The sequence below is a fragment of the Leptopilina boulardi genome, unplaced genomic scaffold, assembly GCF_019393585.1.
Source record: "Leptopilina boulardi isolate dan_hultmark-lab unplaced genomic scaffold, ZJU_Lbou_2.1 LbouV2_91, whole genome shotgun sequence".
In the NCBI taxonomy this organism is placed as follows: domain Eukaryota; kingdom Metazoa; phylum Arthropoda; class Insecta; order Hymenoptera; family Figitidae; genus Leptopilina; species Leptopilina boulardi.
The window spans coordinates 2,388-18,068 of record NW_026138040.1 but is presented as its reverse complement, the minus strand read 5'-3'; the positions used below and the strand labels follow the sequence as shown (position 1 = coordinate 18,068).

The window sequence follows — 15,681 nt, the reverse complement described above, 5'->3', positions numbered from 1 at the left end:
TTTTTTAGTCAGTGCTTCAAGAGAAAGTCCTTCATGTGGATACCATGTAGCTAATTCGTCGAGAACTTCTTTAGGGTCCCAGGTGACGTCATATTTATATTTCTTTGGTTTCAGCTTCGCTAAACCTTTAAAAAATCTCGACACAGTCGTATTAGAGCCCAATTCATTCCCAGAAATGAGAGACAGAGCTGCTCTGTATGTATTAGCCGTGCTGAATGACTTGACGTTCTCTAGGATTCCCGAAAAAAATTTGAGTACATGTGCTGTTGAAGTTTCGCAAAAACTAATCCCTTCTTTACGGCAGTACTCCCGCCACTCCCTGATAGGTTTGTCGTACTGTCGCCACGTGGCCTCGGAAATAGATTTCATCATGACCTCTGTTGCCTCTTGAGTAGCGCCTCTCATTTGAAAAGCACTCCGGACAATCGAGCGGCTGTCAAGGAAAGCGTTTGATGTAGAGGATGAATCCGCCTGTGAGGAGAAGACAACAGATTAACACTAGGTTTAAATTTAATAGGTTCTGATATTGCTAGAGACAAGAAGAGCGGATACCAAGGTTGTGTCGGCCATTCAGGCACTACTACAACCCCTTCCGCGCCGTCAACTTGAATCTTTTGCAAAACTTGTAAAATGATGGAGAACGGAGGAAAGGCATAAAATTTGTAACCTTCCCAATTCAAAGTGAATGCGTCTATTTTGATAGAGTCCGGATCTCTATGCCAAGAAACGTAAGTTTCACATTTTGCATTTGCCCGTGATGCAAAAAGGTCAATGTCAAACTGTCCGAATTGTCTCTTAATTTTAGTGAATGCCCATGAGGCCAGTTCCCACTCTGTCTCCATGGGAAGATGTCGTGATCCCTCGTCTGCCTCTTTATTTTCTTTTGAAGGTAAATACGAGGCATGGATCCAAAGATCTCGTTCTTCACACCAGGTCCATATTTGTCGAGAAAGCTGTGTCAGTCTTGGGTATTGAATGCCCCCCATTTTATTCACATACGCGATGGAAGTTTTATTGTCCATCCGTAATAAAATTTCGCAACTGCGGTCAGTTTCGACAAAACATTTCAGGCCCATGAAGGCAGCTAAAAGTTCAAGAGAGTTTATATGGAGCTTACGTTCCTGATCATTCCACAAGCCATGAGCTTTTTCTCCTTCGCAGAAAGCTCCCCAGCCTGACAGAGAAGCATCCGTGAAAACTTCTCTTTTAAATCTCAGTTCTCTGATTGGGTTGTGAGATTCTGAACTTTTCCGCAACCACCACTCAAGGTCCGATTTAACGATATTTGAGAGAGTAATGTTAGCTCTGTAATTATTGTTCGATTTTGCGAGAGATAGAAATTTCTCTCGTTCTAATCTTTTGGTGTACAGCCATCCATACTTGACTGCAGGACAAGCTGCTACCAGCGAACCGATGAGTTGAGCTAATTCCTCAATTTTGCAATTTGGATTGTTCAGGAACTTTGACACATGCTGAAAAATGGAAATTCGTTTATTTTCCGTTAATTCTAATCGGAACTTCCTACTGTCGAGAATAAAACCCAAGAATGTACATCGTTGACTTGGCTCAAGTTGGCTTTTCTTTTCGCTTATGATAAAGCCTAAAGATTCTAATAATTGACGTGTAACTGAGATGTGTCTATAACATTCGTCTTTCGACCTTGCTATAATAAGAATGTCGTCTAAATACACGACCATTATGATGCCCTGGCTTCTAAGTTTTTGAATTACAGGTTTAAGTAGTTTTGTAAAAACGAACGGGGCGGTACAGAGACCAAACGGAAGGCACTGGAACTCAAACGTTTCTCCCCTGAAAATAAAACGTAGAAACTTACGATGTTCCTCAGTTACGGGGACCATGAGGTATGCGTCAGTGAGGTCCATGACTGCCATGTGGTAATCTCTGTTTAAAAGTCGAAGAGCTGTTTTCATATCCTCTAATTTAAAATGAGAGGTTGAAATAAACTCATTCAATTTTTTCAGATTAAGAATAAAGCGGTCGTCCCCGTTTGATTTTGGCCTCAAAAAATAGGAAGACAAGAATTGCCCTTCACATGGTTGACATCGAGTGACAGCAGCAAGTTTTATAAGGTTTTGAATTGCTTTCAGTGTTTTTATTTCTTTCTCAGCTGATAGCGAGGGTGAAAATGCAATTGCTCCTTGAAAGGGCAGACTGCTGAACGGTATATTATACCCTGAGACGCAATTCATTATGAATGGATCATTTGAAACTTTCCTCCATTCTCTTATAAAAAACTTAAGGCGGCCTGCCGTTTGACTTACCTCTAATGTTTCCGATGGTATGGCTGTTGTCGCTGGTACCGAGATGGTTGACGCCCCCCCTCTTGGAGTTCGAGTGTGCTGAGTTCTTCTTGGCGGGGGCTTTCCAGTTTAAATGAGTCTTTGTAAAAAACGTCTCAGGATGTTTTTCCTTATTGGTTGAGACTCCCTTCGAATTGCCGGGAAGATGCTTCGTGATGTCTTTGCCAGTTTTTTCACACTCTTTGGCCGATTTCAATTTTTCGCCAAGCGTGTTGCCAAATAACCAGGTGTCCACACCAGTTTCATCAGCAATTGTTTTTAGTCGTAGACTGAATGACGGTGTGATGAATGACCTACGAGTAAGAGATAGAGTGTGCTGCAAGTCTGTTAAAATCTTACCTACATCAGACATTATTTCAAAAACATTAGAAATTTCCTTGTCATCTATTTTCTTGGCTTCAAGTAACGTTGTGAGGACTTCACCGACAGCACTAGTGGCTGCTCCGAGCTGAATTTGTGCAGCTACTTGATATTGGTCTTTTTTAATTGCCGAAGAGCTCATAACCGATTTAATTTCGGGATTTAGTTTGGGTGCTCCCATCGTGGGGCAATTTTCCGCCGGTTGAAATTTTTTAATTAATTTTGTTTTCGCGTCCTTCGGGAGACCTGATTCCAGGATTTTTGACCACATTCCAGCTATATTATTATGAATAGCCTTGCCATATGTTATTTCATCGGCAGCGCCATCTCCTAACAACTTCAGAAGCTCTTCTTCGTTTTTTGTCGGTAATTTCTCGGCATCTTTTGTCGCTGTTTTATTGGTTCCGTTAGTCGATAATTTATCGACTCTACTATTTTCGAGCCTTATGTCCTTCGGAGGTCCATTTTGGCGTTCATCACGAGTCCTGGACCTGGACCGACTACGAGAACCATATGACGCACCTCGCGGGTTACGCACTATATTATTATTTTCGCCAGACGTTTCTCTCGGAGAACGCTCTAGGCTATGTCGTGAAAAGCTCTCAGACATGCGACTTGAACTACGAAAGTCGCGACCTCGCCTATCCTTGTCGTGGGACGTTTCTCGCAGAATACGCTCTCCACCAGGACCCCTACTTTGCGACGTTCCTCTCGGGATACGCTCTCTATGGGGCTTACGGATCGCGAGCGGCTTCGATTGTAGTCACTACCTGTGGTTGACGATGAGGACGAACTCGTTCTCTTGCGGGAATGGCGTCGAACTTTTTTAAGTTTCTTTTTTAGCTTTTTCATCTCTTTCACAAGCTTCTTTGTGGTCGAATACTTCTTCTTCTTGCTGCGTCTACGCTGTTCTTCTTCGGATGAACTGGATTCCGTCGATGAATTCATTTTATTTGGAAATAAACTTTAATTTATTCGCGATACGAAGTGCAACGGAACGCACAGAAACACGTAATGACGAGAGCAGGAAGTAGAGCTAGGGCGACACCTGCAGGCGGCGCGAAAAATCTCAGGGATTTAAAATACTGTGACGGAACGAGCAGTACCACGGTACTACAAAGTAATGATCTAGAGGACGAGACAGTGAAATATAATTTTTTTTTTTAAATAATTAATTTTTAACAATTTTTGAAAATTTTGAATTTTTTCAAAAATTAAAAAAAATTATTAAAAATCATTAGATTTTGCATTTTTCAGCTATATTAACTCAATTTAACTAAAAAATAATTTTTTTTTCATAAATAATTAATTTTTAACAATTTTTGAAAATTTTGAATTTTTTCAAAAATTAAAAAAAATTATCAAAAATCATTAGATTTTGCATTTTTCAGCTATATTAACTCAATGTAACTGAAAAATAATTTTTTTTTCAAAAATAATTAATTTTTAACAATTTTTGAAAATTTTGAATTTTTTCAAAAATTAAAAAAAATTATCAAAAATCATTTGAATTTGTATTTTTCAGCTATATTAACTCAATTTAACTAAAAAATAATTTTTTTTCAAAAATAATTAATTTTTAACAATTTTTGAAAATTTTGAAAATTTTGAATTTTTTTCAAAAATTAATAAAAATGAACAAAAATCACTAGATTTTGCATTTTTCAGCTATATTAACTCAATGTAAATGAAAAATAATTTTTCTTTCAAAATTAATTAATTTTTAACAATTTCTGAAAATTTTGAAAATTTTGAATTTTTTCAAAAATTAAAAAAAATTATCAAAAATCATTAGATTTTGCATTTTTCAGCTATATTAACTCAATTTAACTAAAAAATAATTTTTTTTTCAAAAATAATTAATTTTTAACAATTTTTGAAAATTTTGAAAATTTTGAATTTTTTTCAAAAATTAATAAAAATTATCAAAAATCACTAGATCTTGCATTTTTCAGCTATATTAACTCAAATTAACTAAAAAATAATTTTTTTTTCAAAAATAATTAATTTTTAACAATTATTGAAAATTTTGAATTTTTTTCAAAAATTAATAAAAATTTTCAAAAATCATTAGATTTTGCATTTTTCAGCTATATTAACTCAATGTAACTGAAAAATAATTTTTTTTTCAAAAATAATTAATTTTTAACAATTTTTGAAAATTTTGAAAATTTCGAATTTTTTCAAAAATTAAAAAAAATTATCAAAAATCATTAGATTTTGCATTTTTCAGCTATATTAACTCAATGTAACTGAAAAATAATTTTTTTTTCAAAAATAATTAATTTTTAACAATTTTTGAAAATTTTGAAAATTTCGAATTTTTTCAAAAATTAAAAAAAATTATCAAAAATCATTAGATTTTGCATTTTTCAGCTATATTAATAAAAATTATCAAAAATTATTAGATTTTGCATTTTTCAGCTATATTAACTCAATGTAACTGAAAAATAATTTTTTTTTCAAAAATAATTAATTTTTAACAATTTTTGAAAATTTTGAAAATTTCGAATTTTTTCAAAAATTAAAAAAAATTATCAAAAATCATTAGATTTTGCATTTTTCAGCTATATTAACTCAATGTAACTGAAAAATAATTTTTTTTTCAAAAATAATTAATTTTTAACAATTTTTGAAAATTTTGAAAATTTCGAATTTTTTCAAAAATTAAAAAAAATTATCAAAAATCATTAGATTTTGCATTTTTCAGCTATATTAACTCAATGTAACTGAAAAATAATTTTTTTTTCAAAAATAATTAATTTTTAACAATTTTTGAAAATTTTGAAAATTTCGAATTTTTTCAAAAATTAAAAAAAATTATCAAAAATCATTAGATTTTGCATTTTTCAGCTATATTAACTCAATGTAACTGAAAAATAATTTTTTTTTCAAAAATAATTAATTTTTAACAATTTTTGAAAATTTTGAAAATTTCGAATTTTTTCAAAAATTAAAAAAAATTATCAAAAATCATTAGATTTTGCATTTTTCAGCTATATTAACTCAATGTAACTGAAAAATAATTTTTTTTTCAAAAATAATTAATTTTTAACAATTTTTGAAAATTTTGAAAATTTGAATTTTTTCAAAAATTAAAAAAAATTATCAAAAATCATTAGATTTTGCATTTTTCAGCTATATTAACTCAATGTAACTGAAAAATAATTTTTTTTTCAAAAATAATTAATTTTTAACAATTTTTGAAAATTTTGAAAATTTGAATTTTTTCAAAAATTAAAAAAAATTATCAAAAATCATTAGATTTTGCATTTTTCAGCTATATTAACTCAATGTAACTGAAAAATAATTTTTTTTTCAAAAATAATTAATTTTTAACAATTTTTGAAAATTTTGAAAATTTTGAATTTTTTCAAAAATTAAAAAAAATTATCAAAAATCATTAGATTTTGCATTTTTCAGCTATATTAACTCAATGTAACTGAAAAATAATTTTTTTTTCAAAAATAATTAATTTTTAACAATTTTTGAAAATTTTGAAAATTTCGAATTTTTTCAAAAATTAAAAAAAATTATCAAAAATCATTAGATTTTGCATTTTTCAGCTATATTAACTCAATGTAACTGAAAAATAATTTTTTTTTCAAAAATAATTAATTTTTAACAATTTTTGAAAATTTTGAAAATTTCGAATTTTTTCAAAAATTAAAAAAAATTATCAAAAATCATTAGATTTTGCATTTTTCAGCTATATTAACTCAATGTAACTGAAAAATAATTTTTTTTTCAAAAATAATTAATTTTTAACAATTTTTGAAAATTTTGAAAATTTCGAATTTTTTCAAAAATTAAAAAAAATTATCAAAAATCATTAGATTTTGCATTTTTCAGCTATATTAACTCAATGTAACTGAAAAATAATTTTTTTTTCAAAAATAATTAATTTTTAACAATTTTTGAAAATTTTGAAAATTTCGAATTTTTTCAAAAATTAAAAAAAATTATCAAAAATCATTAGATTTTGCATTTTTCAGCTATATTAACTCAATGTAACTGAAAAATAATTTTTTTTTCAAAAATAATTAATTTTTAACAATTTTTGAAAATTTTGAAAATTTCGAATTTTTTCAAAAATTAAAAAAAATTATCAAAAATCATTAGATTTTGCATTTTTCAGCTATATTAACTCAATGTAACTGAAAAATAATTTTTTTTTCAAAAATAATTAATTTTTAACAATTTTTGAAAATTTTGAAAATTTCGAATTTTTTCAAAAATTAAAAAAAATTATCAAAAATCATTAGATTTTGCATTTTTCAGCTATATTAACTCAATGTAACTGAAAAATAATTTTTTTTTCAAAAATAATTAATTTTTAACAATTTTTGAAAATTTTGAAAATTTCGAATTTTTTCAAAAATTAAAAAAAATTATCAAAAATCATTAGATTTTGCATTTTTCAGCTATATTAACTCAATGTAACTGAAAAATAATTTTTTTTTCAAAAATAATTAATTTTTAACAATTTTTGAAAATTTTGAAAATTTCGAATTTTTTCAAAAATTAAAAAAAATTATCAAAAATCATTAGATTTTGCATTTTTCAGCTATATTAACTCAATGTAACTGAAAAATAATTTTTTTTTCAAAAATAATTAATTTTTAACAATTTTTGAAAATTTTGAAAATTTCGAATTTTTTCAAAAATTAAAAAAAATTATCAAAAATCATTAGATTTTGCATTTTTCAGCTATATTAACTCAATGTAACTGAAAAATAATTTTTTTTTCAAAAATAATTAATTTTTAACAATTTTTGAAAATTTTGAAAATTTCGAATTTTTTCAAAAATTAAAAAAAATTATCAAAAATCATTAGATTTTGCATTTTTCAGCTATATTAACTCAATGTAACTGAAAAATAATTTTTTTTTCAAAAATAATTAATTTTTAACAATTTTTGAAAATTTTGAAAATTTCGAATTTTTTCAAAAATTAAAAAAAATTATCAAAAATCATTAGATTTTGCATTTTTCAGCTATATTAACTCAATGTAACTGAAAAATAATTTTTTTTTCAAAAATAATTAATTTTTAACAATTTTTGAAAATTTTGAAAATTTCGAATTTTTTCAAAAATTAAAAAAAATTATCAAAAATCATTAGATTTTGCATTTTTCAGCTATATTAACTCAATGTAACTGAAAAATAATTTTTTTTTCAAAAATAATTAATTTTTAACAATTTTTGAAAATTTTGAAAATTTCGAATTTTTTCAAAAATTAAAAAAAATTATCAAAAATCATTAGATTTTGCATTTTTCAGCTATATTAACTCAATGTAACTGAAAAATAATTTTTTTTTCAAAAATAATTAATTTTTAACAATTTTTGAAAATTTTGAAAATTTTGAATTTTTTCAAAAATTAAAAAAAATTATCAAAAATCATTAGATTTTGCATTTTTCAGCTATATTAACTCAATGTAACTGAAAAATAATTTTTTTTTCAAAAATAATTAATTTTTAACAATTTTTGAAAATTTTGAAAATTTCGAATTTTTTCAAAAATTAAAAAAAATTATCAAAAATCATTAGATTTTGCATTTTTCAGCTATATTAACTCAATGTAACTGAAAAATAATTTTTTTTTCAAAAATAATTAATTTTTAACAATTTTTGAAAATTTTGAAAATTTCGAATTTTTTCAAAAATTAAAAAAAATTATCAAAAATCATTAGATTTTGCATTTTTCAGCTATATTAACTCAATGTAACTGAAAAATAATTTTTTTTTCAAAAATAATTAATTTTTAACAATTTTTGAAAATTTTGAAAATTTCGAATTTTTTCAAAAATTAAAAAAAATTATCAAAAATCATTAGATTTTGCATTTTTCAGCTATATTAACTCAATGTAACTGAAAAATAATTTTTTTTTCAAAAATAATTAATTTTTAACAATTTTTGAAAATTTTGAAAATTTCGAATTTTTTCAAAAATTAAAAAAAATTATCAAAAATCATTAGATTTTGCATTTTTCAGCTATATTAACTCAATGTAACTGAAAAATAATTTTTTTTTCAAAAATAATTAATTTTTAACAATTTTTGAAAATTTTGAAAATTTGAATTTTTTCAAAAATTAAAAAAAATTATCAAAAATCATTAGATTTTGCATTTTTCAGCTATATTAACTCAATGTAACTGAAAAATAATTTTTTTTTCAAAAATAATTAATTTTTAACAATTTTTGAAAATTTTGAAAATTTTGAATTTTTTCAAAAATTAAAAAAAATTATCAAAAATCATTAGATTTTGCATTTTTCAGCTATATTAACTCAATGTAACTGAAAAATAATTTTTTTTTCAAAAATAATTAATTTTTAACAATTTTTGAAAATTTTGAAAATTTTGAATTTTTTCAAAAATTAAAAAAAATTATCAAAAATCATTAGATTTTGCATTTTTCAGCTATATTAACTCAATGTAACTGAAAAATAATTTTTTTTTCAAAAATAATTAATTTTTAACAATTTTTGAAAATTTTGAAAATTTTGAATTTTTTCAAAAATTAAAAAAAATTATCAAAAATCATTAGATTTTGCATTTTTCAGCTATATTAACTCAATGTAACTGAAAAATAATTTTTTTTTCAAAAATAATTAATTTTTAACAATTTTTGAAAATTTTGAAAATTTTGAATTTTTTCAAAAATTAAAAAAAATTATCAAAAATCATTAGATTTTGCATTTTTCAGCTATATTAACTCAATGTAACTGAAAAATAATTTTTTTTTCAAAAATAATTAATTTTTAACAATTTTTGAAAATTTTGAAAATTTTGAATTTTTTCAAAAATTAAAAAAAATTATCAAAAATCATTAGATTTTGCATTTTTCAGCTATATTAACTCAATGTAACTGAAAAATAATTTTTTTTTCAAAAATAATTAATTTTTAACAATTTTTGAAAATTTTGAAAATTTCGAATTTTTTCAAAAATTAAAAAAAATTATCAAAAATCATTAGATTTTGCATTTTTCAGCTATATTAACTCAATGTAACTGAAAAATAATTTTTTTTTCAAAAATAATTAATTTTTAACAATTTTTGAAAATTTTGAAAATTTTGAATTTTTTCAAAAATTAAAAAAAATTATCAAAAATCATTAGATTTTGCATTTTTCAGCTATATTAACTCAATGTAACTGAAAAATAATTTTTTTTTCAAAAATAATTAATTTTTAACAATTTTTGAAAATTTTGAAAATTTTGAATTTTTTCAAAAATTAAAAAAAATTATCAAAAATCATTAGATTTTGCATTTTTCAGCTATATTAACTCAATGTAACTGAAAAATAATTTTTTTTTCAAAAATAATTAATTTTTAACAATTTTTGAAAATTTTGAAAATTTTGAATTTTTTCAAAAATTAAAAAAAATTATCAAAAATCATTAGATTTTGCATTTTTCAGCTATATTAACTCAATGTAACTGAAAAATAATTTTTTTTTCAAAAATAATTAATTTTTAACAATTTTTGAAAATTTTGAAAATTTTGAATTTTTTCAAAAATTAAAAAAAATTATCAAAAATCATTAGATTTTGCATTTTTCAGCTATATTAACTCAATGTAACTGAAAAATAATTTTTTTTTCAAAAATAATTAATTTTTAACAATTTTTGAAAATTTTGAAAATTTTGAATTTTTTCAAAAATTAAAAAAAATTATCAAAAATCATTAGATTTTGCATTTTTCAGCTATATTAACTCAATGTAACTGAAAAATAATTTTTTTTTCAAAAATAATTAATTTTTAACAATTTTTGAAAATTTTGAAAATTTTGAATTTTTTCAAAAATTAAAAAAAATTATCAAAAATCATTAGATTTTGCATTTTTCAGCTATATTAACTCAATGTAACTGAAAAATAATTTTTTTTTCAAAAATAATTAATTTTTAACAATTTTTGAAAATTTTGAAAATTTTGAATTTTTTCAAAAATTAAAAAAAATTATCAAAAATCATTAGATTTTGCATTTTTCAGCTATATTAACTCAATGTAACTGAAAAATAATTTTTTTTTCAAAAATAATTAATTTTTAACAATTTTTGAAAATTTTGAAAATTTTGAATTTTTTCAAAAATTAAAAAAAATTATCAAAAATCATTAGATTTTGCATTTTTCAGCTATATTAACTCAATGTAACTGAAAAATAATTTTTTTTTCAAAAATAATTAATTTTTAACAATTTTTGAAAATTTTGAAAATTTTGAATTTTTTCAAAAATTAAAAAAAATTATCAAAAATCATTAGATTTTGCATTTTTCAGCTATATTAACTCAATGTAACTGAAAAATAATTTTTTTTTCAAAAATAATTAATTTTTAACAATTTTTGAAAATTTTGAAAATTTTGAATTTTTTCAAAAATTAAAAAAAATTATCAAAAATCATTAGATTTTGCATTTTTCAGCTATATTAACTCAATGTAACTGAAAAATAATTTTTTTTTCAAAAATAATTAATTTTTAACAATTTTTGAAAATTTTGAAAATTTTGAATTTTTTCAAAAATTAAAAAAAATTATCAAAAATCATTAGATTTTGCATTTTTCAGCTATATTAACTCAATGTAACTGAAAAATAATTTTTTTTTCAAAAATAATTAATTTTTAACAATTTTTGAAAATTTTGAAAATTTTGAATTTTTTCAAAAATTAAAAAAAATTATCAAAAATCATTAGATTTTGCATTTTTCAGCTATATTAACTCAATGTAACTGAAAAATAATTTTTTTTTCAAAAATAATTAATTTTTAACAATTTTTGAAAATTTTGAAAATTTTGAATTTTTTCAAAAATTAAAAAAAATTATCAAAAATCATTAGATTTTGCATTTTTCAGCTATATTAACTCAATGTAACTGAAAAATAATTTTTTTTTCAAAAATAATTAATTTTTAACAATTTTTGAAAATTTTGAAAATTTTGAATTTTTTCAAAAATTAAAAAAAATTATCAAAAATCATTAGATTTTGCATTTTTCAGCTATATTAACTCAATGTAACTGAAAAATAATTTTTTTTTCAAAAATAATTAATTTTTAACAATTTTTGAAAATTTTGAAAATTTTGAATTTTTTCAAAAATTAAAAAAAATTATCAAAAATCATTAGATTTTGCATTTTTCAGCTATATTAACTCAATGTAACTGAAAAATAATTTTTTTTTCAAAAATAATTAATTTTTAACAATTTTTGAAAATTTTGAAAATTTTGAATTTTTTCAAAAATTAAAAAAAATTATCAAAAATCATTAGATTTTGCATTTTTCAGCTATATTAACTCAATGTAACTGAAAAATAATTTTTTTTTCAAAAATAATTAATTTTTAACAATTTTTGAAAATTTTGAAAATTTTGAATTTTTTCAAAAATTAAAAAAAATTATCAAAAATCATTAGATTTTGCATTTTTCAGCTATATTAACTCAATGTAACTGAAAAATAATTTTTTTTTCAAAAATAATTAATTTTTAACAATTTTTGAAAATTTTGAAAATTTTGAATTTTTTCAAAAATTAAAAAAAATTATCAAAAATCATTAGATTTTGCATTTTTCAGCTATATTAACTCAATGTAACTGAAAAATAATTTTTTTTTCAAAAATAATTAATTTTTAACAATTTTTGAAAATTTTGAAAATTTTGAATTTTTTCAAAAATTAAAAAAAATTATCAAAAATCATTAGATTTTGCATTTTTCAGCTATATTAACTCAATGTAACTGAAAAATAATTTTTTTTTCAAAAATAATTAATTTTTAACAATTTTTGAAAATTTTGAAAATTTTGAATTTTTTCAAAAATTAAAAAAAATTATCAAAAATCATTAGATTTTGCATTTTTCAGCTATATTAACTCAATGTAACTGAAAAATAATTTTTTTTTCAAAAATAATTAATTTTTAACAATTTTTGAAAATTTTGAAAATTTTGAATTTTTTCAAAAATTAAAAAAAATTATCAAAAATCATTAGATTTTGCATTTTTCAGCTATATTAACTCAATGTAACTGAAAAATAATTTTTTTTTCAAAAATAATTAATTTTTAACAATTTTTGAAAATTTTGAAAATTTTGAATTTTTTCAAAAATTAAAAAAAATTATCAAAAATCATTAGATTTTGCATTTTTCAGCTATATTAACTCAATGTAACTGAAAAATAATTTTTTTTTCAAAAATAATTAATTTTTAACAATTTTTGAAAATTTTGAAAATTTTGAATTTTTTCAAAAATTAAAAAAAATTATCAAAAATCATTAGATTTTGCATTTTTCAGCTATATTAACTCAATGTAACTGAAAAATAATTTTTTTTTCAAAAATAATTAATTTTTAACAATTTTTGAAAATTTTGAAAATTTTGAATTTTTTCAAAAATTAAAAAAAATTATCAAAAATCATTAGATTTTGCATTTTTCAGCTATATTAACTCAATGTAACTGAAAAATAATTTTTTTTTCAAAAATAATTAATTTTTAACAATTTTTGAAAATTTTGAAAATTTTGAATTTTTTCAAAAATTAAAAAAAATTATCAAAAATCATTAGATTTTGCATTTTTCAGCTATATTAACTCAATGTAACTGAAAAATAATTTTTTTTTCAAAAATAATTAATTTTTAACAATTTTTGAAAATTTTGAAAATTTTGAATTTTTTCAAAAATTAAAAAAAATTATCAAAAATCATTAGATTTTGCATTTTTCAGCTATATTAACTCAATGTAACTGAAAAATAATTTTTTTTTCAAAAATAATTAATTTTTAACAATTTTTGAAAATTTTGAAAATTTGAATTTTTTCAAAAATTAAAAAAAATTATCAAAAATCATTAGATTTTGCATTTTTCAGCTATATTAACTCAATGTAACTGAAAAATAATTTTTTTTTCAAAAATAATTAATTTTTAACAATTTTTGAAAATTTTGAAAATTTTGAATTTTTTCAAAAATTAAAAAAAATTATCAAAAATCATTAGATTTTGCATTTTTCAGCTATATTAACTCAATGTAACTGAAAAATAATTTTTTTTTCAAAAATAATTAATTTTTAACAATTTTTGAAAATTTTGAAAATTTTGAATTTTTTCAAAAATTAAAAAAAATTATCAAAAATCATTAGATTTTGCATTTTTCAGCTATATTAACTCAATGTAACTGAAAAATAATTTTTTTTTCAAAAATAATTAATTTTTAACAATTTTTGAAAATTTTGAAAATTTTGAATTTTTTCAAAAATTAAAAAAAATTATCAAAAATCATTAGATTTTGCATTTTTCAGCTATATTAACTCAATGTAACTGAAAAATAATTTTTTTTTCAAAAATAATTAATTTTTAACAATTTTTGAAAATTTTGAAAATTTTGAATTTTTTCAAAAATTAAAAAAAATTATCAAAAATCATTAGATTTTGCATTTTTCAGCTATATTAACTCAATGTAACTGAAAAATAATTTTTTTTTCAAAAATAATTAATTTTTAACAATTTTTGAAAATTTTGAAAATTTTGAATTTTTTCAAAAATTAAAAAAAATTATCAAAAATCATTAGATTTTGCATTTTTCAGCTATATTAACTCAATGTAACTGAAAAATAATTTTTTTTTCAAAAATAATTAATTTTTAACAATTTTTGAAAATTTTGAAAATTTTGAATTTTTTCAAAAATTAAAAAAAATTATCAAAAATCATTAGATTTTGCATTTTTCAGCTATATTAACTCAATGTAACTGAAAAATAATTTTTTTTTCAAAAATAATTAATTTTTAACAATTTTTGAAAATTTTGAAAATTTTGAATTTTTTCAAAAATTAAAAAAAATTATCAAAAATCATTAGATTTTGCATTTTTCAGCTATATTAACTCAATGTAACTGAAAAATAATTTTTTTTTCAAAAATAATTAATTTTTAACAATTTTTGAAAATTTTGAAAATTTTGAATTTTTTCAAAAATTAAAAAAAATTATCAAAAATCATTAGATTTTGCATTTTTCAGCTATATTAACTCAATGTAACTGAAAAATAATTTTTTTTTCAAAAATAATTAATTTTTAACAATTTTTGAAAATTTTGAAAATTTTGAATTTTTTCAAAAATTAAAAAAAATTATCAAAAATCATTAGATTTTGCATTTTTCAGCTATATTAACTCAATGTAACTGAAAAATAATTTTTTTTTCAAAAATAATTAATTTTTAACAATTTTTGAAAATTTTGAAAATTTCGAATTTTTTCAAAAATTAAAAAAAATTATCAAAAATCATTAGATTTTGCATTTTTCAGCTATATTAACTCAATGTAACTGAAAAATAATTTTTTTTTCAAAAATAATTAATTTTTAACAATTTTTGAAAATTTTGAAAATTTCGAATTTTTTCAAAAATTAAAAAAAATTATCAAAAATCATTAGATTTTGCATTTTTCAGCTATATTAACTCAATGTAACTGAAAAATAATTTTTTTTTCAAAAATAATTAATTTTTAACAATTTTTGAAAATTTTGAAAATTTTGAATTTTTTCAAAAATTAAAAAAAATTATCAAAAATCATTAGATTTTGCATTTTTCAGCTATATTAACTCAATGTAACTGAAAAATAATTTTTTTTTCAAAAATAATTAATTTTTAACAATTTTTGAAAATTTTGAAAATTTTGAATTTTTTCAAAAATTAAAAAAAATTATCAAAAATCATTAGATTTTGCATTTTTCAGCTATATTAACTCAATGTAACTGAAAAATAATTTTTTTTTCAAAAATAATTAATTTTTAACAATTTTTGAAAATTTTGAAAATTTTGAATTTTTTCAAAAATTAAAAAAAATTATCAAAAATCATTAGATTTTGCATTTTTCAGCTATATTAACTCAATGTAACTGAAAAATAATTTTTTTTTCAAAAATAATTAATTTTTAACAATTTTTGAAAATTTTGAAAATTTCGAATTTTTTCAAAAATTAAAAAAAATTATCAAAAATCATTAGATTTTGCATTTTTC

General features: G+C 20.6%; 1 protein-coding gene across 1 annotated transcript; it reads right to left on the bottom strand.

Annotated features, from left to right (window-relative positions):
* Nucleotides 1–401: 401 nt before the first annotated feature.
* Nucleotides 402–3,629, bottom strand: LOC127290874 (uncharacterized). The gene is made up of 3 exons (XM_051319695.1): nucleotides 3,290–3,629; nucleotides 2,283–3,203; nucleotides 402–2,194 (listed from the first exon to the last, which is right to left on the bottom strand). Exons 1-3 carry the CDS (start codon nucleotides 3,627–3,629, stop codon nucleotides 402–404), a joined length of 3,054 nt encoding a protein of 1,017 aa, XP_051175652.1.
* Between the last annotated feature and the right edge of the window lie 12,052 nt (nucleotides 3,630–15,681).